Source organism: Somniosus microcephalus, unplaced genomic scaffold (genome assembly GCF_052327205.1).
Source record: "Somniosus microcephalus isolate GS21.2 unplaced genomic scaffold, FLI_Smic_1.0 unresolved_chr1, whole genome shotgun sequence".
Lineage (NCBI taxonomy): Eukaryota > Metazoa > Chordata > Chondrichthyes > Squaliformes > Somniosidae > Somniosus > Somniosus microcephalus.
Window position 1 is genome coordinate 164,685,992 of NW_028225179.1, and position 26,109 is coordinate 164,712,100.

The 26,109-nt window shown below is 48.4% G+C and overlaps 3 protein-coding genes across 8 annotated transcripts in view; 2 read left to right on the forward strand and 1 right to left on the reverse strand.

The window, feature by feature from the left end:
* The window catches only part of LOC147096466 (erythroid membrane-associated protein-like), a 72,158-nt gene extending 71,679 nt beyond the window's left edge, over positions 1–479 (forward strand). The window contains exons 7-8 of one of the 2 annotated variants that reach the window (XR_015074918.1): positions 70–190; positions 392–477. Coding sequence is in view for 1 of the 2 variants with exons in the window: in XM_085975248.1 (XP_085831374.1) it covers positions 392–414 (23 nt within the window). In the remaining variant the exon portion in view is untranslated. Of the gene's footprint in view, positions 1–69; positions 191–391 lie in introns of both variants that reach the window. The other variant, XM_085975248.1, reaches the window with a different exon arrangement.
* LOC147096467 (butyrophilin subfamily 1 member A1-like) overlaps positions 1–20,655 on the reverse strand; it is a 51,259-nt gene extending 30,604 nt beyond the window's left edge. Inside the window, exons 1-6 of one of the 3 annotated variants that reach the window (XM_085975240.1) lie at positions 20,524–20,655; positions 8,151–8,392; positions 6,473–6,538; positions 6,040–6,387; positions 661–945; positions 369–518 (exon numbers count right to left, since the gene is read on the reverse strand). In XM_085975240.1, the coding sequence (XP_085831366.1) occupies positions 369–518; positions 661–945; positions 6,040–6,387; positions 6,473–6,530 (841 nt within the window). In that variant the 5' untranslated portion in view covers positions 6,531–6,538; positions 8,151–8,392; positions 20,524–20,655. Of the gene's footprint in view, positions 1–368; positions 519–660; positions 946–6,039; positions 6,388–6,472; positions 6,539–8,150; positions 8,393–8,524; positions 8,630–20,523 lie in introns of those variants that run through there. The other 2 variants (XM_085975242.1, XM_085975241.1) reach the window with 2 other exon arrangements.
* Positions 20,403–26,109, forward strand: part of LOC147096468 (butyrophilin subfamily 2 member A2-like) — a 30,091-nt gene continuing 24,384 nt past the window's right edge. The window contains exons 1-3 of one of the 3 annotated variants that reach the window (XM_085975254.1): positions 20,403–20,618; positions 21,321–21,385; positions 24,587–24,868. In XM_085975254.1, coding sequence (XP_085831380.1) covers positions 21,325–21,385; positions 24,587–24,868 — 343 coding nt within the window. In that variant the 5' untranslated portion in view covers positions 20,403–20,618; positions 21,321–21,324. Of the gene's footprint in view, positions 20,619–20,785; positions 21,064–21,320; positions 21,386–24,586; positions 24,869–26,109 lie in introns of those variants that run through there. The other 2 variants (XM_085975252.1, XM_085975253.1) reach the window with 2 other exon arrangements.

Sequence of the window (26,109 nt, forward strand, 5' to 3'; positions counted from 1 at the left end):
ATGGAAAATGTGTATCTAAAATGTAACCTGTTGTAAGTTCACATGTAAGGATTTTTTCCTGTGTGTTAGGTGGCATGAAGCAGGTAGAGCTGGAGGTATCCAGCACAGAGAGACTGTGAAACTCCACTGGAATATGGAACAGCAATTCAGAGTTCTGCAGCCCAATGCAGGCTTTCCCAATCCCGGATCAGTAAGTGATGGTTTGTACTGTGATGTACTTTAGAGAAATGGAACGCAGTGATATTAAATCACTGTTACTGCGAGATTATGGATCCTCTTATTCTGTACAAGTATAACAAAAAATGATTTTCTGTATATTTCAGTGTTTACACAATTCAACATTTTAAACATTTTTTGTAAGCTGTTACCTTTCCATTCTTTCCATGTATAGAAAACACCGTTCCATCGTTCTAACCAGTAGAGAACAGCGGCAATTATTAGAATAGCAGTGAGAAGTGTGAGTATCCAGAAAGCCACACTCCATCCTGAAACTCCCATCTCCCGAGGGAAAAACTCATCTGTAAATAAACAAACTTATTTGTTGTAGAACTAAGATACCATTGACATGTCAAACAATAAATCTATCAGACTGATGAATGTGTTCATGTGAATATTTCATACATGTCATCAACCCTCTGTTGAGGAGGGCTCGTCACTGACCTGCTATCTCAATAATCCCTTCTCTTTCCTCGGAGAGCAATCTGTTCCTTATCAGAAAGGAGTAGCTTTCCCGAAGATCCTTTGTGATGTTGATGTGACTTTCGATAGTGACAGCTCCGCTGGACTCTGCTGTATTCAGGGTTTTAGACAGTGCAGAAATGTTCAGTCCATCTGTGTATCTCCAGGATACCTCAGGGGCTGGGTACCATCCACTGGATTTACACACAAGACTCCCCCCTCGCTCATGGAATCCTTCAACATGGATCTCAGGTTGACTCCCAGACACTACAAATATGGAAAATAAACTGCATATTATTTTATTCTACCAATACATCTATTGGATAAATACGGTCCATGCAGTGCGTAATTATTGAAAGGGATGGTTCAGGAGAGGCTTTTAATAGGGTTTTGTTCTAGAACGGATCGCTGTTCTTGACCTCTGCCATCAGTTGGTACAGATGTGAGACTGGATCTAAATTGTGATAATTGCAGTGGGACGTTTTTTCTGGTCCTGACCCACAAATTAATAGATTATTATTGAATTCAGTTTCAATAACTGTCATGGAGAGGGTGTGGGTGGGGGATTTGAACTCTCAACCTCTGGTTACCAGACCAGTACATAAACACCAGGCTACCATATCCAGACAGGTTCACTCATCTCTTCGCTGAACAGAATGTTACGGTTTACCAGAGAAAATAATGTTTGTTTCAGTGGAATGATCCATTTACTTTCACAATAAACTACAAATTCACGCTCACTGGCAGAAACATTAATCTGTGTGTATTAACAAACTTTTATATTTCAGATTCTGATGTGTGTGACTGGAAGGATGATGGAGGAGAGGCAATTTTTAAAAATGGTACAATTTTCAAAGGGGTACCAGAATAGAGAAACCTGGGGTTCACATACGCAAATCCTTGAGGGTTGCAGGACAAGCTGATAAGCCTGTTAAAAAACCATACGGGACCCTTGGCTTTATAGTTAGAGGTATAGGCCCAGTAATTCGGGTCCCAACTCGTGAGTACGGACGGGGTACGGACGCGTGGGCCCGATGGAAGTGCCGGTTTTCAGGATGCACAGCGCATGCGCTGAAAACCGGCATTTCCTGTCTTCTGAACCAAGGGGTTAAGAGGCGGAACGCGTGCGAGGTTTCAGGCAGCGCGTGCGCGCTGAAATTCCTTTTTTTGTAAAGAGTTCCCGTGCGTAAAGGCCTCCGGTTTTTACACGTGAAAAAAGCAGACGTAAGTACTTAGTTTTAAAAGGTAAGTGGTCTATTAATACAATTTAGAATTTTTTTTCCCACAGGTTTATTATTTTTAAAGAATTTACAGTAAGGTAAGTGTATTTTTAGACCTGATTTGTTAAAAAATTATTTTTTCAAAAATTTGATTAATTGTTTAAAATAGTTTTTTTACAGTTACACATAGTTCATTTATTTAGTGGGATTTTTTTTAACTTTTATTTGTAGTTTAAGTGCTGTTTTGGGCGCCCTGAGTTTTCATGAGTTTGACAGTTCTTACTATCAAACTCATGAATGAACTTTTGCAACCTCCCATTGGTTGCCCAGTGCTCACGTGATCCCAGCCGGCTCATCAAAATAACTACGCTTTAATTCTGTTTAAAACTACTTCACATTCTTCAAAATAATGTAAAAGTATTTAAAACTTTATAAAAGTTAGCAAAAGATTAATAAAAATACAAAAAACCTATTTAAAATGCTGCTCTGCATGTAAAAATGCTTTGCAGCTTGTGATAAAAATTGGGGGCGTGTCCTATGGTAAGGAGACCTCAAGGGGCGTGTCTCACTTACACGCCGCGCTCGAGGCTTCGCGCTGGCTGCACTCCTGGGCGGCGTGACGTCAGACGCTGCCCGGGAGTAATCAACTGAAAAAAGGAATTCCACGCGTCCCGGGAGCAGAACGGCCGGCGCGCCGGGTAAGTGAACATCGGGGGCTTGCACGCGCGGCAAGCCCCCGAACCTAATTTCTGGGCCAGAGAGTACAAAAGCAAGGAAGTGCAGTGGGGAAAGAGTTAAACTGACATCGCTGGCAGTTTCACTGAATGGTGTAATAAAGACCATACTTTGAAGCTTTTTCTAAGTTGCTGAATTGGCAGTGGAGGTAACATAGCCGGACATGGAATCATAAGAGGCCTAAGAGGATGTAAGTTCTTTTCTGGCAGGAAAGTAAAACAATGAAAAAGGCCTAGAGCGGCAGGAAAAGAGGACAATGAACCAGAAGTACAATGTTGATGAGACCCCATTTGGCATAAACAGAGGTCATAGGTGCAACAACAGCTTGACATATACTTTTCCAATAATAAAGGCGGTACTTTAATGTAACACAGCATAGGCAACCAATCAGTGAAGATGCATGCAGGCCAAGGTCCAATCAGGTGGCAGGAATTAATTTTGACATGTGTATTGTAATGTATAAAAATGTAGTGTTTGCTGTACCAATTTGGAAAGGTCTGGCTAAGACAGAACAGACTGTCTCCCCACCGGTGCAATAAAGACAACTTGACTATCGATTTAAAACCTTGTGTCGAGTGTTGGTTTAAAATACTCCACAACAGAAGCTATGCTAAACCTTTATAAAACACTGGTTAGGCATCGGCTGGAAAATTGTGGACAATTCTGGGCATCACACTTTAGGAAACATGTCAAGGCCTTGGAGAGGGTGCAGAGATTTCCTAGAATGGCACCAGGGATGAGGGACTTCAGTTATGTGGAGAGACTGGAGAAGCTGGGATTGTTCTCCTTAGACCGAAAAAGGTTATGGAGAGGTTTGATTGAGGAGTTCAGAATTATGAAAGGCATTGTTAGAGTAAATCAGGAGAAACTGTTTGCACTGGCTGGTGGGTCAGTAACCAGAGGACACAGATAGAAAGGTAATTGGCAAAATAACAGAGGGGAAATGAGGAGAATTTGTTTTTTTACGCAGCGAGTTATGATGATCTGGAATGCACTGCCTGAAAGGGCGGTGGAAGCAGATTCAATAGAAACTTTCAAAATGGATTTGGATAAATACTTGAAAAGGAAAAGATTGCAGGGCTGTGGGGAAAGAGTAGAGGAGTGGGATTAATTGGAGAGTTCTTTCAAAGAGCCGGCACAGGCACAATGGGCCGAATGGCCTCCTTCTGTGCTGTATGATTCTATTATTCTATAAAACCAGTTTTCCTGTATTAAAAAGGTATTTACACATCTAGTTCAATGCACAAGTGTCAATGTTTCCTGGTTAATCCCAATATTTAGGCAGGAAAACTGCTCCCATGAGGCATCAGCAGATAATGGAGAATGTGAATGTCAATGTTTGGAATTTGTCTCTTTCTACTTTCTCTAGATCATTTGAAGCTTTTTTTGTGAGGCCCTGCAGCGGGTAGTCAAAACTGACCAACACATTACCGGCACCCGGCTACCGACCATAGAGCACATATACCAGAAACGCTGTCTACGGAGGTCACGGTCCATCATCAAAGACCCTACCCACCCCAGCCACAGTCTGTTCGCCCTCCTGCCATCTGGGAGACGCTACAGATGCATTCGCACCCGTACGACCAGATTTAGGAACAGCTTCTTTCCCAGGGCTGTCATCCTACTGAACTCCACAAATAAACACTAAAGCCTGCACATCTGCCAATGTACTTTATTATGGTTATGTTTATGTTAATGTATTACAAGCCAAATGTATGTTGAATGTTTAAATGTCTTAATCTAAATGTACACTCTCGGGAGCCGCAAGCCTACATTTCGTTGTACTGCACTTGTGCACTAACAATGACAATAAAGTTGATTATTATATTTTGATATTGTTGCCAAACGGGTGTGAAGGGCCAAGGCCCAGCCAGGAGGCCTCCACCACGGTACAGAACAGACTAGGGAGGATGACAATCATGAAGCTGTGATCAGGGGAGGCCACACTTGAGTTTTTAAAAGCCGTAGCTTGTAGGAGGAGGAGAAAGCTGAGGGAGGCCAGGAGTTCTACAGCTCTGCAGTCTTGGGAAAGAATGAGTTACAGTCAGACTCAGAGGGTGCCTCGGGCTCCAACACGGTGAGGATCTGAAACCAGCTCAGGCTAAACACACTTGACCCTCAATGGATTAACAAAGAGATTGAAGTGAAATAAGTGGAGAAATGGCTACAAATCCTGCAGGGAGAAAGGAGAAAGAGATTCACTGGGATGAATATAGGAATGTGCAGGAACATGTTGAGCGGGTGATGAGAAGGACCAGGAGAGATCTCGGAAAATGCACAGCAGCTGAAGTGAAACATTACAGTAAATAAACCTCAGTCCTACAGCAGTGACAGGAATGTCAGAGAATCAGTGTAAACCATAAATGATTCAAACAGTATCGGAACTGGGGGCAAGCACAAAATAGGAAATATTCTGAATTATCATTTCCTTGAAGTATTCATAAGGAAAAAGGAGCAATATTCTCTCCCCACACCCCCGGAACTAAATAGCTAAAAACAGTAGACTACAGGTCAGAGGAAGCCACAATCAAACTGCACGGTGCTCCGCTCAGAGCCCACCTTGAATACTGTGTCCAGTTCTGGTCATTGAGAAACAAGGGAGACATTTGAACGCTGGAGGCAGATCGGAGAAGATCCACCAGACTCATACCCCGTGTCAGGGGTCTTGAGTGATGGGAAAAGACAGGAGAAACCTGGAAAGGAGGCTTCTGAGAGGGGAACTCGTCGAGGTAGAGGTAGGTAGTTAAAGGAACGGAAAAGGTAAAGTTGAAATATCACTTTAAATTGTGAGAGTGAGACAAGTGAACACAGGTTCAAACTAGTAAAAGGTAAATGTGAGACTGGTAACAGCCAGTTCATCAAACAAAGAGTGATCAACACATGGAATGGACTCTGGACAGAGTGCTGGAGGAGAAAACCCTGGAGAGGGTTAAGAAACAATTGGAGGTCCATTAGGGGAGGTTAGGGTCTTTCTAGTTAAAATAAAATGGCCTGAATGGCCATCCTCATCTGTAATTGTCTTGTGATCCAGGGAGGAGGAGGAGGGTATCTCAGGCCATGAGATAAAGTGTTGGTCCAGAGTCCCAGTGACACGTTCTACAGTGAATCTACACCCACAGTGAGCACTGTATAGATTGAGATGTAGAAGATCCCCAGTGTTCCTGAGACTGATTGTTCAGAATGAGAGTGAACGGATCGAGCACGGTTTCATTCCCTCCACAATCCAATCACAATACGGAACATTAACTCCATGTACTCAAACTGAAGCAGCAATAACAGTTAAGAATCAATGTTGGTATTCGTTGTTTATAAATTAATTAAAAAGACATTTTACACGGGGATGTAAATTTCTGAATAATTTTTGGTGACCATATTCACAGATTCAGTTCTCTGTATCAATACCTACCGGCTACTGTTAGTTCTGCATCTCCTGCATCTCCCCAGGAACTGGTGCTCACGCTGCATGTGTATTTACCCTCATCGGAGATGCGGGCATTGCTCAGATGGAGAGAGACATGTCCCTGAGTCAATTTGTCCGTAAAGAGCTCAGTCCTTCCATGAAAGTTGCTTGACTTTGCACGACTGCGTCCATTTATAAATAAATACACAGTTTCTCGGGTATCTCCTTTTAACCATTCCAGTTCCATACTCAGAGGGTCCAAGCTCGGTGTGACCCGACAGTTCAGCGTGACGCTACTACCCACCGTCACTAGTACTGGGCTGTCTGCACCGGTCACTTCGAAGTCTCCTGTAACTGAAGAATGAATAGCATTTAAATACTGTCACAGCACACATTATACAGATAATCCAGACTTCCTGCCTTTAACCCAGTCTCTTACCTGCTGCTGTAATCTGAATCTGTAACAATAGGAATGACGCCAGGAAGAGATTCTCCATTGTGGACCCTGTAAATTAGATCAGAGTTACCTGGATCAGCCACCCATTGTTTTCATGCTGCATTATTAACACCCTTTTCATATCACTGACAATAATTCTCATATCTTGGTGTGATAGGAAGAAACAGCTGGATGCTGCAACAGGAAGAAGGCAGGGCTGGTATTCCAGAAAGATAAAGAGAACAGACTGAAGAACTCTCTTCACTCAAACTTGTCTGGGCGGCGAGTAAGTTTTCATTAAAGTAACAGCGTGACTTTCAGTGTGTTGCAGAAATGTGTGGGGATCTATCCAGTAATCAGTGCTGCTCACTGATCAGAGTAATAAATGAATGACTATAGGAACAATAGGAAGGAGACACTGGCAGAAATGTGTGGGGATCTATCCAGTAATCAGTGCTGCTCACTGATCAGAGTAATAAATGAATGACTATAGGAACAATAGGAAGGATACATGGGCAGAAATGTGTGAGGATCTATCCAGTAATCAGTGCTGCTCACTGATCAGAGTAATAAATGAATGACTATAGGAACAATAGGAAGGAGACACTGCAGAAATGTGTGGGGATCTATCCAGTAATCAGTGCTGCTCACTGATCAGAGTAATAAATGAATGACTATCGGAACAATAGGAAGGAGACACTGGCAGAAATGTGTGGGGATATATCCCGTAATCAGTGCTGCTCACTGATCAGAGTAATAAATGAATGACTATCGGAACAATAGGAAGGAGACACTGGCCTTGGAGAAAGTACAGTGGTGACTGACCGGGGTGAGCTGTGGGACGAAGGGACTCAGTCACCCTAAGAGACTGGGTGATTTCAGGTTCTGTTCTCTGGAGATACAGTTAGAGGATGATCTGATCAATGTGTTTAATATAATGACGGGAATGACAGGGTAGACAGGGGACGAGTTTCTGACTGCTGGGGATTCGAAAACAAGGGGCAATCTTACAATAGAAATAAACAATTAAAAGCAAGTCTATGGGGGAAAAATTCACACAAAAGGTGCTAGAATGAGGAATATATTGTTCCAGAAGGACATAGCCACAGAATTAGGTGAGGTGTTTAAAAGGCAGATAGTTACTTACCTAGTGAGGATGGCAAGATATGGAGAAACAGGGGAAAATTGAGATTAAAAAGATATTATTGCTAACAAAATGGTGGAGCAGGCTCAGTGAGCTGAATGGCACTGCCGACCTGGATTCTGGTCTGTAATTTTCTGTGTGACAGAGGGAAATATTTAAAGTCTTCTACCTGTTCAATCCAACCTAGCTATTTTTGTCTGGGGCCAGCTGAAGCCCAAGATCTTGAATTGAACAGCACCCTGTGTTTTCTGTAGATTTGTACCGTATTTCACTGCAGGACAATGAGGAAAAGCAGACACCATCACGTGAGCGCTTTGTCCAATTTATGAATGAAGCCAAACTCCAACACTTCAGAAACAAAAAAAGAATATCCTGGAAACAGCAGATGAGGCAGCTTCTGTGGAGAGAATAGAGGAGCTGATGCTTCAGGTTTGAACGTTTCTTCACAGAGGAGTTTCTCCATTCCCTCCACAGGTGTTGCCTGACCTGGTGAGTGTTGCCACATGTTTCAGATTTCCAGCATTTACACTTTTTTACCTTTTGTTCCCAAGAATTTCAGTCCGTTTTATTCCCATTGGCCTGGATTTTGCTGAGCATCAAAGGAAAGGCTTTCGCTGATCACCTCACGTTCAGTTGCCCAGAGACTTTGTCAGCAGAGATTTCCTGTCGACGGGTGTCTGATCCAGTCTACCGGGGATCTGTGGCATCTGTCAGCAGAGCAAGCGGCAGGGAGGCTCTTCAACCAATCAGATTGTAGGATCCTCCCCGAGACATGCAGACTGCAAAGCAGGAAGTAAAAAACAGGAAATATAAATTACATTTAAATCATTGTACAGGAACGATTGTACAAGCCCTAATTTTTTCATCTGCCTTTAGAGTGAGAATAGTGGGCAATTAGCCTAAGTTCACACCATTACAGTGATCTCTGTGCAGGTTCCATTGGCGAAGACTGCAACAGCGCAGCCTGTGTAGGAGCAGGGTATCACTGACAGCAACTTCCGGATTTCTGCGTTTAACTGCGCATGTGCGGAAGCCAGAGGTTAGTCAGTTTTACCCTGTAATAATAGTGAGCGCCAACAGCCTCGCCGTTATTAGTACGGCAAAACCCGGACCAATATCTCTGCTAAGTGGCTCTGTTTCGAGATACTGTGCAGCAGCGCCATCTATCGACACAGGCGAGTTTTACAGCAACAGAAATTCCTGGGATTCCTTCTATTGAAACAACAGCAGAGTTCTTGTTACTGTAAAACCTTAAAACAGACAGAACAGCTTTCACGAAGAGAACTTCGCTGCATCAGCTGTTGAGCACTTTTTAAAACTATCCGCTAAAGCATAAAAAGGACGGCCCGATTTTGTTTTATCTTCACAGCAAAACTAAATAAAACCCTCCCTATCTCTGTAACCTTCTCCAGCCCTACAACCCTCCCTATCTCTGTAACCTCCTCCAGCCCTACAACCCTCCCTATCTCTGTAACCTCTACCAGCCCCACAACCCTCCCTATCTCTGTAACCTCCTCCAGATCTACCACCCTCCCTATCTCTGTACCCTCCTCCAGAACTACAACCCTCGCTATCTCTCTAAACTCCTCCAGCCCTACAATCCTATCTCTGTAACCTCCTCCATCCCTACAACGCTCCACGTCTCTGTAACCTCCTCCAGCCTTACAACCCTCCCCATCTCAGTAACCTCCTCCAGCCCTACAGCCCTTCCTATCTCCGTAACCTCCTCCAGCCCTACAACCATAGCTCTGTAACCTCCACCAGCCCTACAACCCTCCCTATCTCTGTAAACTCCTCCAGCCCTGCAACCCTCCGTATCTCTGTAACCTCCCCGAGCCCTACAACCCTCCCTATCTCTGTAAACTCCTCCAGCCCTACAACCCTCCATCTCTGAAACCGCCTGCAGCCCTACAACCCTCCGTCTCTGTAACCTCCTCCAGCCCTACAATCCACCCTATCTCTTGAACCTCCTCCTGCCTTACAACCCTCCCTGTCTCTGTAACCTCCTCCAGCCCTACAAATCTCCCAATCGGTGTAACCTCGACCAGCCCTACAACCCTCCCCATTGCTGAACCCTCCTCCAGCCCTACAACCCTCCGTCTCTGTAACCATCTCCAGCCCTACAACTCTCCCTATATCTGTAACCTCCTCCAGCCCTAGAACGCTCACTATCTCTGTAATCTCCTCCAGCCCTACAACCCTCCTTGTCTCTGCAACAACCTCCAGGTCTACAACCCTCCCCATCTGTGTAACCTCCTCCAGCCCTACATCCCTCCCAGTCTCTCTAACCTCTTCCAGCCTTACAAACCTCCCTATCTGTGTAACCTTCAATCAGTCCTACAACCCATCCTATCTCTGTAACCTCCTCCACCCCTAAAACCCTCCCTATCTCTGTAACCTCCTCCAGCTCTACAAACCTCCGTCTGTGTAAGGTTCGCAAAAATTTCGGAAAATTACGACAGCCCCCGAAGATTATTTTTGATTAAAGAAAACCTGGGTGGAATATACCTTAAAAATCCAGGGCATCAAAAATGGCTGTCAAGCCTCGTGGCAGAAGACAAAGACAGCCTGCTTGTATATCTCCATCCCTGGCTGACAAAGGATTTGAAAAAAACACCAGCCTGTGCGAATATGCATGAAGTACTTGAAACTGTCAATCAACTGCAGTTTAGGAAGTTTCACTCACAGGACAAAGGGGTTGTTTGTTTACATGCCCTCTACAATGTTGACTCAAGGGCTTAAGTACTTAAAGCTGTCAATCAGTTGCGGTTGGGCGGTGACCGCAGGACAATGGATTGTTTACAAAGCACTTGAGTGTTGTTGACTGAACACTTAAGGATTCAGTGAGTCATTTTAAACTGAGCACAAACCAGTCAAATGAATGGGAAAACACATTCAAACCCATTACAGTCAATGGGGACAGATCGATTCCTTTTGTATAGCCCAGATACATCCAGATTTGGGCGCCAAGATTACGGCTCCCAATGGGGTATAAAGATAGCCTCTCAGGAAGCCATTCTCTCTCTCTCTGCCGCCTCAGCTCCGTGCCCTGCCTACAAGCAGCAGCCCGCCCAAAGAAGTGGAATACTAGCAGTTACTTTGAATTACTGGGGTATCTCTACTTCGGGGCGGTGAAGAATCCAAGGCAGGACCGCAGGGGCACCGAGCAGGCGTTCACTGGTGAGCATAGATTTTCTGGCCCATTACAAGGCAACCTAGATAGGTATTCGGGGTGGTAATTAAAAGGGTATTTTGTTAAATAGTAATTTGAGTCAATTTTCCCTCGATGTGTCTGTTTCTCCTCCCGTTAAGCAAAGGTGTGCTTTTTAAGCAAAAGGTGCTGTATTAAGCAAAGGTGTGCTGTATTGAGCAAAGGTGTGCTGTATTAAGCAAAGGTGTGCTGTATTAAGCAAAAGAGTGCTGTATTAAGCAAAGGTGTGCTATATTAAGCAAAAGAGTGCTGCATTAAGCAAAAGAGTGCTGCATTGAGCAAAGGTGTGCTGTATTGAGCAAAGGTGTGCTGTATTAAGCAAAGGTGTGCTGTATTAAGCAAAAGTGTGCTGTATTGAGCAAAGGTGTGCTGTATTGAGCAAAGGTGTGCTGTATTAAGCAAAGGTGTGCTGTATTAAGCAAAAGAGTGCTGTATTAAGCAAAGGTGTGCTATATTAAGCAAAAGAGTGCTGCATTAAGCAAAAGAGTGCTGCATTGAGCAAAGGTGTGCTGTATTGAGCAAAGGTGTGCTGTATTAAGCAAAGGTGTGCTGTATTAAGCAAAGGTGTGCTGTATTAAGCAAAAGAGTGCTGCATTAAGCAAAAGAGTGCTGTATTCATCATTATTTTCAATTTATTCTTTATTTCAATAAATGCTGGTTTTCTTTGCACCCTACCACGAGTCTCGTTTTGTCTATATCGCTACTGAAATAAGTCCGGCGGTCAGAACCAGAAAAGGGGAGCGATTCGAAACCGCACGGGGCTCTGGAGCAGCTCAGATACTTCTGACTGGCCAGAGACAATAACCCCAGTACCACCCCCTTATTTCTACATCTGTAACCTCCTCCAGCCCAACAACTCTCATTATCTGTGTAACCTCTTCCAGCTCCACAACCCTCCCTATCGTAGTAACCTCCTACAGCCCAACAACCCTCCCTTATCTGTGTAACCACCTCCAGCGCTACAAACGTACCTCACTCTGTAACCTCCTCCAGCTCTACAACCCTCCCTATCTCTGTAAACTCCTGCAACCCTAGAACCCTCCCTGTCTCGGCAACACCTTCCAGCTCTACAACGCTCCCTATCTCGGTAACCTCCTGCAGCTCAACAACCCTCCCTGTCTGCAACAACCTCCAGCCCTACAAATCTCCCAAACTCTGTAACCTCCTCCAGCCTTACAAACCTCCCTATCTCTGTAACCACCCCCAACCCCACAATCCTCCCTATCTTTGTAACTTCCTCCAGCCCTACATCCCTCCGTCTCTGAAACCTCCTGCAGCCCTGCAACCCTCCCTATCTCTGGATCCTCCTCCAGCCCAACAAATCTCCCTCTCTGTGTAACCTTCAATCAGTCCTACAACCCACCCTATCTCTGTAACCTCCTCCACCCCTAAAACCCTCCCTATCTCTGTAACCTCCTCCACCCCTAAAACCCTCCCTATCTCTGTAACCTCCTCCAGCTCTACAAACCTCTGTCTCTGTAACCTCCTCCTGCCCTACAACCCTGTCTCTGCAACAACCTCCAGCTCTACAAACCTCCGTCTCTGTAACCTCCTCCTGCCCTACAACCCTCCCTGTCTCTGCAACAACCTCCAGCTCTACAAATCTCCCGGACTCTGTAACCTCCTCCAGCCTTACAAACCTCCCTAACTCTGTAACCACCCCCAGCCCCACAATCCTCCCTCTCTATAACCTCCTCCAGCCCTACATCCCTCCGTCTCTGAAACCTCCTGCAGCCCTACAACCCTCCCTGTCTCTGTAACCTCCTCCAGCCCTACAACCCACCTTATCTCTGGAACCTCCTCCAGCCCTACAATCCTCCCCATCTCTAACCTCCTCCAGCCCTACAAATCTCCCTATCTGTCTAACCTCCGTCAGCCCTACAACCCTCCCTATCTCTGTAACCTCCTCCAGACCTACAACACTCCATATCTGTGTATCCTCCTCCAACCCCACATCCCTCCCCATCTCTATACCCTCCTCCAGCCCTACAAATCTCCCTATATCTGTAACCTCCTCCAGCCCTACAAATCTCCCCACCTCTGTACCCTCCTCCTGTCTCTGCAACAACCTCCAGCCCTACACCCCACCCAATCTCAGAAACCTCCCCCAACCCTACAAACTTCCTCCAGCCCCACAACCCTCACTTTCTCTGTAACCTCATGCAACCCTCCCAATCTCTGGAACCTCCTCCAGCCCCTACAACCCTCCCTATCTCAGTAACCAAATCCAGCCCTACAACTCTTCCTATCTCCGTAACCTCCTCCAGCCCAACAACCTTATCTCTGTAACCTCCTCCAACCCTACAACCCTCCCAATCTCCGTAAACTCCTCCAGCCCTACATCCCTCCATCTCTGAAACCGCCTGCAGCCCTACAACCCTCCCAGTCTCTGTAACCTCCTCCAGCCCTACAAATCTCCTGGTCTCTAACGTCCTCCAGCCTTACAACCCTCCCTATCTCTGCAACCTACTCCAACCCCACAAACCTCCCTATCTCCGTAACCTCCTCCAGCCCAACACCATTCCGTCTCCGAAACAACCTCTAGCCCTACAACCCTCCCCATCTCTGTAACCTCCTCCAGCCCCACAACCCTCCCTATCTCTGTAACCGCCTCCAGCCCTACAACCCTCCCAATCACTGCAAACTCCGCCAGCCCTACATCCCTCCCTATCTCTGTAACCTCCTTCAGCCCCTACAACCCTCCCTATCAGTGTAACCTCCTTCAGCTCGACAACCATTCCTATGTGAAACTCCTCCCGCACTACACCACCACCCCCCCCACCGTACTTCTAACCTTCTCTAGACCTACAACCGTCCCTATCTCTTTAACCTCCTCCAGCCCCTACAACCCTCCCTGTCCCCTCCTCCAACCCTACAACCCTCCCCATCTCTGTAACCTCCTCCAACCCTAATCTCTGTAACCTACTCCAAACCTACAACCCTCCCTATCTCTGTAACCTCTTCCAACCCTACAACCCTCCCTGTCTCTGTAACCTCCTCCGGCCCTACAACCTCCCTATCTCTGTAACCTCCTCCCATACTACAGCACCATCGCCCCCGTATTGCTAACCTCCTCCAGCCCTACAATCCTCCTTGTCTCTGTAAGGACCTCCAGCCCTACAACCCTCCCTATCTCTGTAACCTCTTCCAAACCTCCAACCTGCCCTGCCTCTGTACACTCCTCTAGCCCTACAACCCTCCTTATCTCTATAACCTACTCCCGTTCTACATTCCCCCCCCTATCTGTGTAACCTCCTCTAGACCTAAAACCCGCCCAGTCCTACAACCCTCCATGTCTCTGTAACCTCCTCCAGCCCTACAACCCTCCCTATCTCTGTAACCTCTTCAAAACTTACAACCTTCCCAATATCTGTAACCTCCTCAGCCCTACAGCCCTCCCGGTCTCTGTAACCTCCTCCAAACCTACAACCCTCCCTATCTCTGTACACTGCTCCAACCCCACAACCCTCCGTCTCTCTAATGTCCTCTAGCCCTACAACACTCCTTATCTCTGTAACCTCCTCCAGCCCCTCAACCCTCTTCATCTCTAACCTCCTCCAGCCCCATATTCTTCACTATCGCTGGAACGTCCTCCAGCCCTACACCCCTCTGTCTCTGTAACCTCCTCTAGCCTTACAACCCTCCCTATTGGTGTAACCTCCTCCAATCTTACATCCTTCCCTATCTTTGTAACCTCCTCAGTCCTACAACCCTCCATGTCTCTGTAACATCCTCCAACACGACAACCCTCCCCATCTCTGTGAACCCTTCCAGCCCTACAAACCTCCCTGTCTCTGTAACTTTCTCCGGCCCTCCAATCATCCCTCTCTCTCTAACCATACAACCCTCCCTATCTGTGTATCCTCCTCCAGCCCCTACAACCCTCCCTATCTATGTAAACTCCGCCAGCCCTACAACCCTCCCCATCTCTGTAACCAGCTCCAACCCCACAACTCTCCTTATCACTGTAACCTCCGCCAAGCCCTACAACCCTCCCCGTCTCTGTAACCACCTCCAGCCTGACAACCCTCCCTATCTGTGTAACCTTCTTCAACCCTCCCTATCTCTGTAACCACCTCCCGCACTACAACACCCACCCCAATATTTCTGACCTCGTCCAGCCCTAAAACCCTCCCCATCTATGTAACCCCCTGCAGCCCTACAACCCTCCCTCTCTCTACAACCCTCCCTATCTCTGTAACCTCCTCCAACCTCACAACCCTCCCTGTCTCTGTAACCTCCTCCGGTCTTACAACCCTATCTCTGTAACCTCCTCCAGCCCTACAACCCTCCGAGATCTCTGTAACCTCCTCCAGCCCTACAAACCTCCCTATTTCTGTAACCTCCTCCAGCACTACAACCCTCCCCATCTCTGTAACCTCCTCCGGCCCTACAACCCTCCCCATCTCTGTAACCTCCTCCGGCCCGACAACCCTCCCCATCTCTGTAACCTCCTCCGGCCCTACAACCCTCCCCATCTCTGTAACCTCCTCCGGCCCTACAACCCTCCCCATCTCTGTAACCTCCTCCGGCCCTACAACCCTCCCCATCTCTGTAACCTCCTCCTGCATCACAACACTCCCCCACACCGTATTACTAACCTCCTCGAGCCCTACAACCCTCCCTGTCACCTCCTCCAACCCGCCATATCTCTGTAACCTCCTCCAACCCTCCATATCTCTGTAAACTCAAGTCGTACAACCCTCCCCATCTCTGTAACCTCCTCTAGTCGGACAACCCTCCCTAGCTGTGTAACCTCGTCCCGTACTACAATACACCCCACTGTTTTTCTAACATCCTCGAGTCCTATAAGCCTCCCTGTCTCTGTAACCTCTCCAGCCATACAACTCTCCCTATCACATCCTCCAGCCCCAACAACCCACCCTATCTCTGTGTGGTAAACCACTGTATTGTATATTGCCACCTCTGGGTGGCGCTGTGTATGGAGGCATGCCTCAGCTGACTCCACCCACCACTGTGTGGGTTTCGTTCAGACTTGTTCAGTCACTCACGAAGAAGCATGGTCTCTTCTTAGCTAATAAAAGCCTTATTCATCTCTTCTTTCGACTCATCATCTCTTCTTCGACTCATCACCTTTTATGAAGTAATTGATAAGCGTATCAATTTTATTAGCTAAAAGTTAAATGGCGACACCTGAGGAGCAACAACAGCAACGGATACAGCAGACATTGCTGAGAGCCCTCAGACCACCACGCCTGGACCTCGACCCTCAAGATGTGGGTGCATCAGCCAAGTTTGAACACTGGCTGAGCTGCTTTGAATCCTTCCTCGCAATCTCACAGGTTACAGAGGAGGATCACAAACTGAAAATTTTGACCGCCCAGGTGAGCCATCAAGTATATATGCTAATCCGGGACTCTAATACGTACGTGGCGGCCCTCGAGCTACTAAAAGGGCAATATACGCGCCCAGTGAACACAATTTACGCCCGACACCTCTTGGGATCCCGCAGGCAGCAACCGGGAGAATCGGTAGGGGCATTTGCACGGGCGCTACTGGCACTCTGCAGAGACTGCGATTGTAAAGCGGTAACGGCTGTGGAGCACGCGCAGGGACTCGCCTGTGATGCCTTCGTCAGGGGCCTCCAGTCAGACCACACCCGGCAGAGACTGCTAGAAAGCAAGGAACCCGACCTGAAGACGGCCATTGCCCTTGCGCTCTCGTTAGAGGAGGCCCACCGAAACCTCGAGGCATACCCCCGTAACGGCGCCGAGACATGGCAATCGAAACCGTGGGACACGGGACCGCCGCCCCCGGCACCAACCGCTGCAGCGACCCAACCGAGACAGCAGCCTCCGGTAAGAACTGCTTCGATGCCCAGTAACCAGGCCCAAAAATGCTATTTCTGTGGCCAGTTAAAACATCCCAGAGCGCACTGCCCAGCTAAGACAGCTACCTGCTCGGGCTGCGGGAAGAAAGGCCATTACGCTAACGCCTGCAAGGGGAAGCCAGCCAGCAGCGCAGCGTGCGGGCCGTGGGAGCAGCCATCTTATCCGCCATTTTGTGTACCCCCGGCCGCATGGCATCCGCCGCCATCGTATCCAACGCACTCAACCGCCATTTCGTCACCGGAACCGACCACCGTCTCGGCGGATGACTATAGTGACTCACTAAGCCACATACTGGCCTCCGTGACGCTGGATCAAGCCCTCCCTCACCATCTATCCAGCTCCATGATGGATATCGCGGTAAACGGCCGCGCCACCAGTTGCCTGATCGACAGCGGGAGCACATAGAGTTTCGTCCACCCCGACACGGTACGTAGCCACTCCCTCACGATTCTGCCAACGCACCATCGCATTTCTATGGCGTCCAAGTCCCAGTCAATGGACATCAGCGGCTACTGTGTGGTGACCCTGTCAGTAGGGGGCACTGAATATAAAAAATTTAAACTGCTAGTCCTGCCCCGTCTTTGCGCTGCCGTCCTGCTAGGGTTGGATTTTCAGTGCCACCTTAAGAGTGTCACACTAGCATACGGTGGACCCCTCCCCCCACTCACAGTCTGCAACCAACAACTTTTAAATCGCCCGCTGCAAACCACCTGCAGCCTTTCCACATTAAAAGTCCCCCCCCCTCCCCTGTTCGCTAACCTCACCCGCGACTGTAAACCCATCGCTACCAAAAGCAGGCGGTACAGTGCCGGGGACAGAGCTTTTATCAGCTCTGAGGTGGAGCGGCTCTTGAAGGAGGGCATTATCGAAGGTAGCACTAGCCCCTGGCGAGCCCAGGTTGTAGTCGTTAAAACCACTGCAAAACGCCGCATGGTAATCGACTACAGCCAAACCATAAACCGGTACACCCAGCTGGACGCGTACCCCCTCCCTCGCATATCTGATATGGTCAATCAGATTGCGCAATACAAAGTATTCTCCACCATCGACCTTAAGTCAGCGTACCACCAGCTGCCCATCCGCCATGAGGACCGCCAGTATACTGCCTTCGAGGCAAACGGCCGCCTCTACCACTTCCTTAGGGTCCCCTTCGGCGTCACCAACGGGGTTTCGGTCTTCCAAAGGGAGATGGACCGAATGGTTGACCAGAACGCGCTGCGGGCAACCTTCCCCTATTTGGATAACGTCACCATCTGCGGCCACGACCAGCAGGACCACGACGTTAATCTAGCAAATTTCCTCCGTACGGCCCAACGGCTGAACCTAACGTACAATAAGGAAAAATGTATGTTTCACACCAAGCGCCTGGCCATCCTCGGCTGCGTGGTGGAGAACGGAGTCATCGGGCCCGACCCCGACAGAATGCGCCCCCTAATGGAGCTACCCCTTCCCCACTGCCAAAAAGCACTGAAGAGATGCCTGGGGTTTTTCTCCTACTACGCCCAGTGGGTGCCCCTCTATGCAGACAAAGCCAGGCCCCTCATCAAAGCCACCTCCTTCCCCCTGACACCAGAGGCGTGTGCAGCCTTCACTCTTATCAAGAACGATATCGCGAAGGCCGCAATGCACGCGGTGGATGAGTCCATCCCCTTCCAAGTGGAGAGCGATGCCTCCGACTTCGCCCTAGCCGCGACCCTTAACCAGGCGGGCAGACCCGTGGCCTTTTTCTCAAGGACCCTCCAGGGCCCCGAGACGAGACACTCCTCCGTCGAAAAGGAGGCCCAGGCTATTGTAGAAGCGGTGCGTCACTGGAGGCATTACCTGGCCGGGAAACGATTTACCCTGCTCACTGACCAGCGTTCAGTAGCTTTTATGTTTAATAATAAGCAGAGGGGTAAAATCAAGAACGACAAGATCTTGAGGTGGAGAATCGAACTCTCCACCTACAATTATGATATCTTGTATCGGCCAGGGAAACTCAATGAGCCCCCAGATGCCCTATCACGTGGTACATGCGCCAACGCGCAGAGTGATAGGCTGCAGTCCCTCCACAATGACCTCTGCCACCCGGGGGTCACCAGGTTTTTCCATTTTATCAAATCCCGTAACCTGCCCTACTCCATCGAGGAGGTCAGGACCATGACCAAGAGCTGCCAAATCTGCGCCGAGTGCAAACCGCACTTCTATAGGCCGGACAGAGCAAGCCTGATCAAGGCCACCCGCCCCTTCGAACGCCTGAGCGTCGATTTTAAAGGGCCCCTCCCCTCCGCTGACCGCAATGTGTACTTCCTCAACATAGTTGATGAGTACTCCCGTTTCCCCTTTGCCATCCCTTGCCCAGACATGACCAGTACCACGGTCATCAAGTGTCTGAATGACATCTTCGCTCTGTTCGGGTTCCCCAGCTATATACATAGCGACAGGGGCTCATCGTTCATGAGCGACGAACTTCGGCAGTACCTGCTAACAAGAGGTATCGCCACGAGCAGGACCACCAGTTACAACCCCCGGGGGAACGGCCAGGTGGAAAGGGAGAACGCGACGGTTTGGAAGGCAGTCCTCTTAGCACTAAAATCTAAGGGCCTTCCGACCTCCCGCTGGCAGGAGGTCCTCCCTGCAGCGCTTCACTCCATTCGGTCACTGCTTTGTACTGCCACTAATGCGACCCCTCATGAGAAAATGTTCGTTTTCCCCCGGAAGTCTACATCGGGAACTTCGCTACCGGCATGGTTGACTTCTCCTGGGCCCGTCCTACTGCGGAGGCACGTGAGGACGCATAAAACGGACCCCCTGGTCGAGCGGGTGCACCTCCTACACGCCAACCCCCAGTATGCCTGGGTGACATACCCAGACGGGCGGGAGGACACGGTCTCCATACGAGATCTCGCACCCTCGGGTACCCCTGAATTACCACCGTTATCCCCCTTACCACCGTTATCCCCCACCACCGCTCCCAACCCAACCCCTGCAGACGGCATGCCAAAGCCCCAGGAATCTTCGCCAACCACCCAGACACCAGACCCGACGTCGGATGCTGCAACACCACCGCCGCCACCACGACGATCAGGACGTCAGACAAGGCCTCCTGATAGACTTAACTTGTAGTACCCTTCACCCCGCCGGACTTCACATTAAACAAGGGGTGAATGTGGTAAACCACTGTATTGTATATTGCCACCTCTGGGTGGCGCTGTGTATGGAGGCATGCCTCAGCTGACTCCACCCACCACTGTGTGGGTTTCGTTCAGACTTGTTCAGTCACTCACGAAGAAGCATGGTCTCTTCTTAGCTAATAAAAGCCTTATTCATCTCTTCTTTCGACTCATCATCTCTTCTTCGACTCATCACCTTTTATGAAGTAATTGATAAGCGTATCACTCTGTAACCTCCTCCAGCCCCACTACCCTCCCTATCTCTGTAACCTCCTCCAGCCCTACAACCCTCCCTATCTCTCTAACCTCCTCCAGCCCTACAACCCTCCCTATCTCTAACCTCCTCCAGCCCTACAACCCTCCCTATCTCTGTAGCCTCCTCCAGCCCTACAACCCTCCCTATCTCTGTAGCCTCCTCCAGCCCTACAACCCTCCCTATCTCTGTAGCCTCCTCCAGCCCTACAACCCTCCCCATCTCTGTAACCTCCTCCAGCCCTACAACCCTCCCTATCTCTGTAGCCTCCTCCAGCCTATACCACTCATTGTCTCTGTAATCCGGGGTCGGGGAGGGTCCGGCTCCTGGGTGTGAGGAAGGAGCTCAGCCTGGCCCGACCGATGCCTCTGCTCCCCGGGGCCGCACCCCCTCTCCACCCCCATTCCACTCGCTCAATGCATTGGCAGCAAATGACACCAACCTGTCTGCGCCCAAACTTTCCGCTGCTTTCCGCCCAATAAAATGGCGCGCCTGAAACTCGCTGCACAAAAGTGCTTTCACTTTGCTGCTTTTCCAGTGGGTGCGGCCTGAATTGGAGCAAAGCGCCGATTGCCGCCTGTCCTGCGACATCTTCCCCGGGCGGTGTCCGGAGCTCGGCCTTTCCCCCGGGCGGTGTCCGGAGCTCGGCTCTCGCCCCCGGCCTTTCCCCCGGGCGGTGTCCGGAGCTCGGCTCTCGCCCCCGGGCGGTGTCCGGAGCTCGGCTCTCGCCCCCGGCCTTTCCCCCGGGCGGTGTCCGGAGCTCGGCTCTCTCTCCCCCGGCTCTTTCCCCACATTTGATGCTGCGGGACATTCGGGCGCCGCTCCGTCTGCTGAAGTGAGCCCAGCCCCAGAAACCTTTCCACATCCAGTTGTCCTGAGTCCGGCGGGACGGGGCTTCTTTAATTTAACTTTGGAAGCGACAGGTCCGGATCTTCATTCACTTCCACATTTTCACACGGCAGCCTGTTGCCCAGCCCAAGGAGTGAGTTCATGTCTGAGAAATTGTGGACCAGAACCAGGGCTGGTGGGCCGTGGGTTTCCTTGTGGTGATTCATGGGTTTCCTTGTGGTGGGTTCTGGGCGGCCTTGTGGGCTGTAGTATGGACACCTGAGAATGACATTTACATCCGAGCAATCCCATATAATCTTCAGTCGGATTCCCAGTCAGATTTTATCCAGCTTGTGAAGAATGAACTGAGACAATTCACTCAAATAATTGCATTTTATTTTGAATTTGCAGAGTGATGAAAATGGAGTGTGGAACTCTCCTTCTCGGTCTGTTCCTTGTTTGTGGTCCAGTATCTGGTGAGCAATCTCTCTTTTTCTGGGTAATGTTTCTATGTTTTGACATTCTATACAGGTTGTGTTCTTTAACAGTAGCTTCTCTGACTTTTTTCATGTTGTATGACATATTTATAGGATGTCACTTCTTGTACCTGGAGAAGTTTGACTCAATGGGCCAGAAACTCCAGGCCAGAAGCGTGAGCGCGCTCGGGGTACTCACGCTTCTGGCCGTTGGAAATGACGGCGTTCAGCATGAACAGCGCATGCGGGGAACGCCGGCATTTCCAGACCTCGAGCGCGTGCGCGACTGCACAGGCAGCGCTTGCGCAGTGAACTTCGTGGATTTCATTCATGAAATCCGTGAGGTTAAGTCCTCAGAACTTACACTGAAAAAAAGCAAGTGTAAAGTGGTTCATTGGCTGCGGAGGAAGATATATTTTATCGTGGAGCTTTTGAAATGCAATATTTTTGTTTGGGAAAGGGAGGGGAGTTATTTTAAGAAATTTTAAGTAAGTTTTAAAGTTAAAATTTTTTTTTTTTTTGATGGGTTTTCAGAACGGTAGGTAGAAGGAGCAATTGTGGCTGTGTGAATGGAATGTGAGAATGAGTTATGTATGTATGTCCACATATATTCCTTTACGTATATGTATGTATGTTTTATATTCCTTTACTATGAATGTATGTTTTTAATTATGATTTTCCAATAAGTTACTTTCTCTGAAAGTCATAATTAAATAATACATTCACACACATAAGTAAAGGAATATATACATAACACGCAAAGGAATATATACAGACATACATACTTTCAGAAGCTCCACGATAAGAAATATCTTCCTCCGCAGCCTCTGTAGCAACTGTACCCATGCTTTTTTCATGTGTAAGTTGTAATGACTGGACCTCACTGAAAGCATTAATGAAAGCGGCGAATTATACTGCGCACGCGCTGCATGTGCAGTCGCACGCATTCTGCCTCTGAACCCCTTCGTTCAGTGGACAGGAAATGCCGGTTTTCCCCACATGCACTGTGCATGCTGAAAACCGGCATTTCATCCGGCCAGATGCGTAAGTACCCCGACCGTACTAGCGCATTTGGAAGGGAATTATTGGGCCAACATTTTACATGTCAATAAAATAAAAAATTTAACACTTGCACCACTTGCCCCCTCGCACCTGCGACTGAGGGTCCAAGGAGGTGCATTGCGCAAGAGGTCATCATTGGACGTATCCTCACACTGTTCCCTTTGGGGAACTGTATGAAGTGGTGGAAGGATTTATGGCCGTGATTAACGTTCATTCCGTGACCGTAACCATCTTTGAACCAGCCATTAGGGTGGTTAGTCCTATGGCGGGAGGGTTTTACGGGCTCCCACAACCCATCTGAGGGGGGGGGGGGTGGCCACCAACACCCACGGACGCAAGTATCCCGCTGGATGTCCACCCAGAATTTAAAGTTGGAGCTCCGACTCCACTTGCCGGGACTGTCTGGAGTGGGGTTCAAAACACTACTCCTTCTGGCCCAGCGGCGGGGATGCTTACTGCTACGCAAAAGGCCCACTCCGCACAAAAGGTGACACCCATACGTTTCCTGCGCCTTTTCCCTCCCCGTGACTGGAGCCCTATGCTGCCATTTCACGTTGCTAATCGGATTGGGCCTTTGTCATAGCGGTAGGATCCCTGCCGCTGGGCCAGATCAGGGTAGGGTTTCGAACCCCGCTCCAGACAGTCCCGGCAAGTGGAGTCGGAGCTCCGGCTCTAAATTCTGGGTTGACATCCAGTGGGATATTTGCGTCCGTGGGTGTGGGTGGCCCCCCCTCCTTGTATAGCTTGTGGGAGCCCGTAAAACCCTCCCGCCATAGGACTAACCGCCCTAATGGCTGGTTCAAAGATGGTTACGGTCACGGAATGAGCGTTAATCACGGCCATAAATCCTTCCACCACTTCATACAGTTCCCCAAAGGGAACAGTGTGAAGACACGTATGACGACGACATTGCTAAATAAATAAATGGAATTAAAAAAATTCTTTTAGGGCTTTTAAAAGTCTTTAAATTGCTTTAATTCTCTTTAAAACTACTTCAGATTACTCAAAATAATGTAAACATTTTTAAAAGTTTATAAAAGTTACCAAAATCTTCAAAAAACTTCCAAAAACCTATTTAAACTGCTGCTTTGCATGTAAAAAAGCAAAGCAGCTTGACAGAAACATTGGGGGCGTGTCCAGTGAAACTGAGACCTCAAGGGGCGTGTCTCACTTACACTGCACGCTCCTGGGTCCGCGCTGGCTGCGCTCCTGGGCGGCGTGACGTCATACGCTGCCCGGGATTCTTGCTTCAGTTTCTGGAAGTGCAGGCGTCCCTGGAGCTGATCGGCAGGAGCGCGGGGTAAGTGCAAATACGGGGCTTGCACGCGCTGCAAGCCCCGTTCTGGAATTTCTGGCCCAATGATGGAAAAATTCTGGTAATTAGTGTTGGCCATGGCCCAGTGGGTAGAGCTCTCTCCTCTGACCCAGAAGGTCATGGGTTCAAGTCCCACTCCGGAGACTTGAGCACATAATGTAGGCTGGCACTCCATTGCTGTACTGAGGGAGCGCTGCACTGTCGGAGGCGCTGTCTTTTGGATGAGGTGTTAAACCGAGGCCCCACCTTCCCTCTCAGGTAGACATAAAAGATACCATGGCACTCTTCAAAGAAGAGCAGGAGAATTCTCCCCGTGTCCTGGGGCCAATGTTTATTCCTCAACCAACATCGCTAAAAACAGATTATCTGGTCATTATCACATTGTTGTTTGTGGACTCTTGCTTTGCGCAAATTGGCTGCCACATTTCCTATGTTAAAAGTGACTGTATTTCAGGAATGTATTTCATTGGCTTCCAAGTAAAGCACTTTGGCATGTCCCGAGGTCGAGAAATAGGCTAAGTTTATGGAAGCAATGTTCCCGTAAGCTGCGTAGCTGTCTGGAGATCCCGCGCAGGCCGCTTGCCAGCTTTACAATGGGGAGAAACAGCACATGCATGGAAATTGGAGTGACATTGTATGCAAGTCTCTTTTATTTACCCCCTCTCCCCGCACCCCCCCCAAAAAAAGAGAATGTGTAGCGTACACATCAACAAAAATAATGTTTTAGTTTAGGCAGAAGTTGCAGGATAAGTGCATCCTGAGATCCTTACCATAAGAGGCATTTTGTTTAGTGAAATTTTCTTGTTGTAAAATTTACATTTCAGCCCTTGGCAGCCAACCTGTTATTCGCATGGACAGGTTTCTGGGCAGAAACATCCAACTCCTCTGTAAAACCCATAGCTCGTTCTCCAACCTTCAAATATCGTGGAAAGATGGAGACGGAAACAAACTGGCTTCATCCAACGCTAAGGCAACTGAGAATCCGAAGGGAGGTTTCACTGTCCTCAGTTACATCAACATAGCGAAGGATTCCACAAATAAATACACCTGTCTTGTGCACAGCGAACAAATGAAAACTGAGGGAGAGGCTGTGATTCAAATATCAGGTCAGCAAACAAGATTAAACACATCGATTAATAATTTTAGTGCAGTGTGTTGTTTTCACTTGTGAGTGGAACCAAAGTTGGGGTAAATCGATGGACAGGTGCCCAGCTGCCCAGGGCTATAGTTGATCTGCTGGACGATGTGAGCCACTGCAAAGGGGCTTTATTGCCATTGGTTGGTGTTGCATGGTGATTTCCATGAGAACACTTCTCAATTGCCACTATTGAATTTGTTATAATTGAGAGAACAGCAGCAGCATCAGGTTCTATTTCTATATCTTTATGTAATTGTGTGGAGATAAGAACACAAGAACATAAGATGTAGGAGCAGGAGTGGGTCATTCGGCCCCTCGAGCCTGCTCCACCATTCAATAACATCATGGCTGATCTGATCTTGGCCTCAACTCCACTTCCCTGCCCGCTCCCCATAACCCTCGACTCCCTTACCATTCAAAAATCTGTCTATCTCCCCCTTAAATATATTCAGCTGTCTGGGGAAGAGAATTCCAAAGATTCACGACCCTCTGAGAGAAGAAGTTCCTCCTCATTTCCGTTTTAAACGGGTGCCCCCTTATTCTGAAATTATGCCCCCTAGTTCTAGATTCCCCCACGAGGAGAAACATCCTCTCTGCATCTACCCTGTCAAGCCCCTTCAGAATCTTGTATGTTTCAATAAGATCCCCTCTCGTTCTTCTAAACTCCAATGAGTATAGGCCCAACCTGCTCAACCTTTCTTCATAAGACAACCCCTTTATCTCCAGAATCAACCTCGTGAACCTTCTCTGAACTGCCTCCAATGCAAGTATATCCTTCCTTAAATCAGGAGACCAAAACTGTACGCAGTACTCCAGGTGTGGTCTCACCAACACCCTGTACAGTTGTAACAGGACTTCCCTACTTTTATACTCCATTCCCTTTGCAATAAAGGCCAACATTCCATTTGCCTTCCTAATTACTTGCTGTACCTGCGTGCTAACTTTTTGTGATTCATGTACAAGGTCCCCTACATCCCTCTGTACTTCAGCATTTTGTAATCTCTCTCCATTTAAATAACAATTTGCTTTTTTATTTTTCCTACCAATGTGGATAACCTCGCATTTTCCCACATTGTATTCCATCTGCCAGATTTTTGCTCACTCACTTAGCCTATCTATATCCCTTTGGAGATTCTTTGCATCCTCCACACAATTTGCTTTCCCACCTATCTTTATATCATCAGCAAATTTGGCTACATTACACTCAGT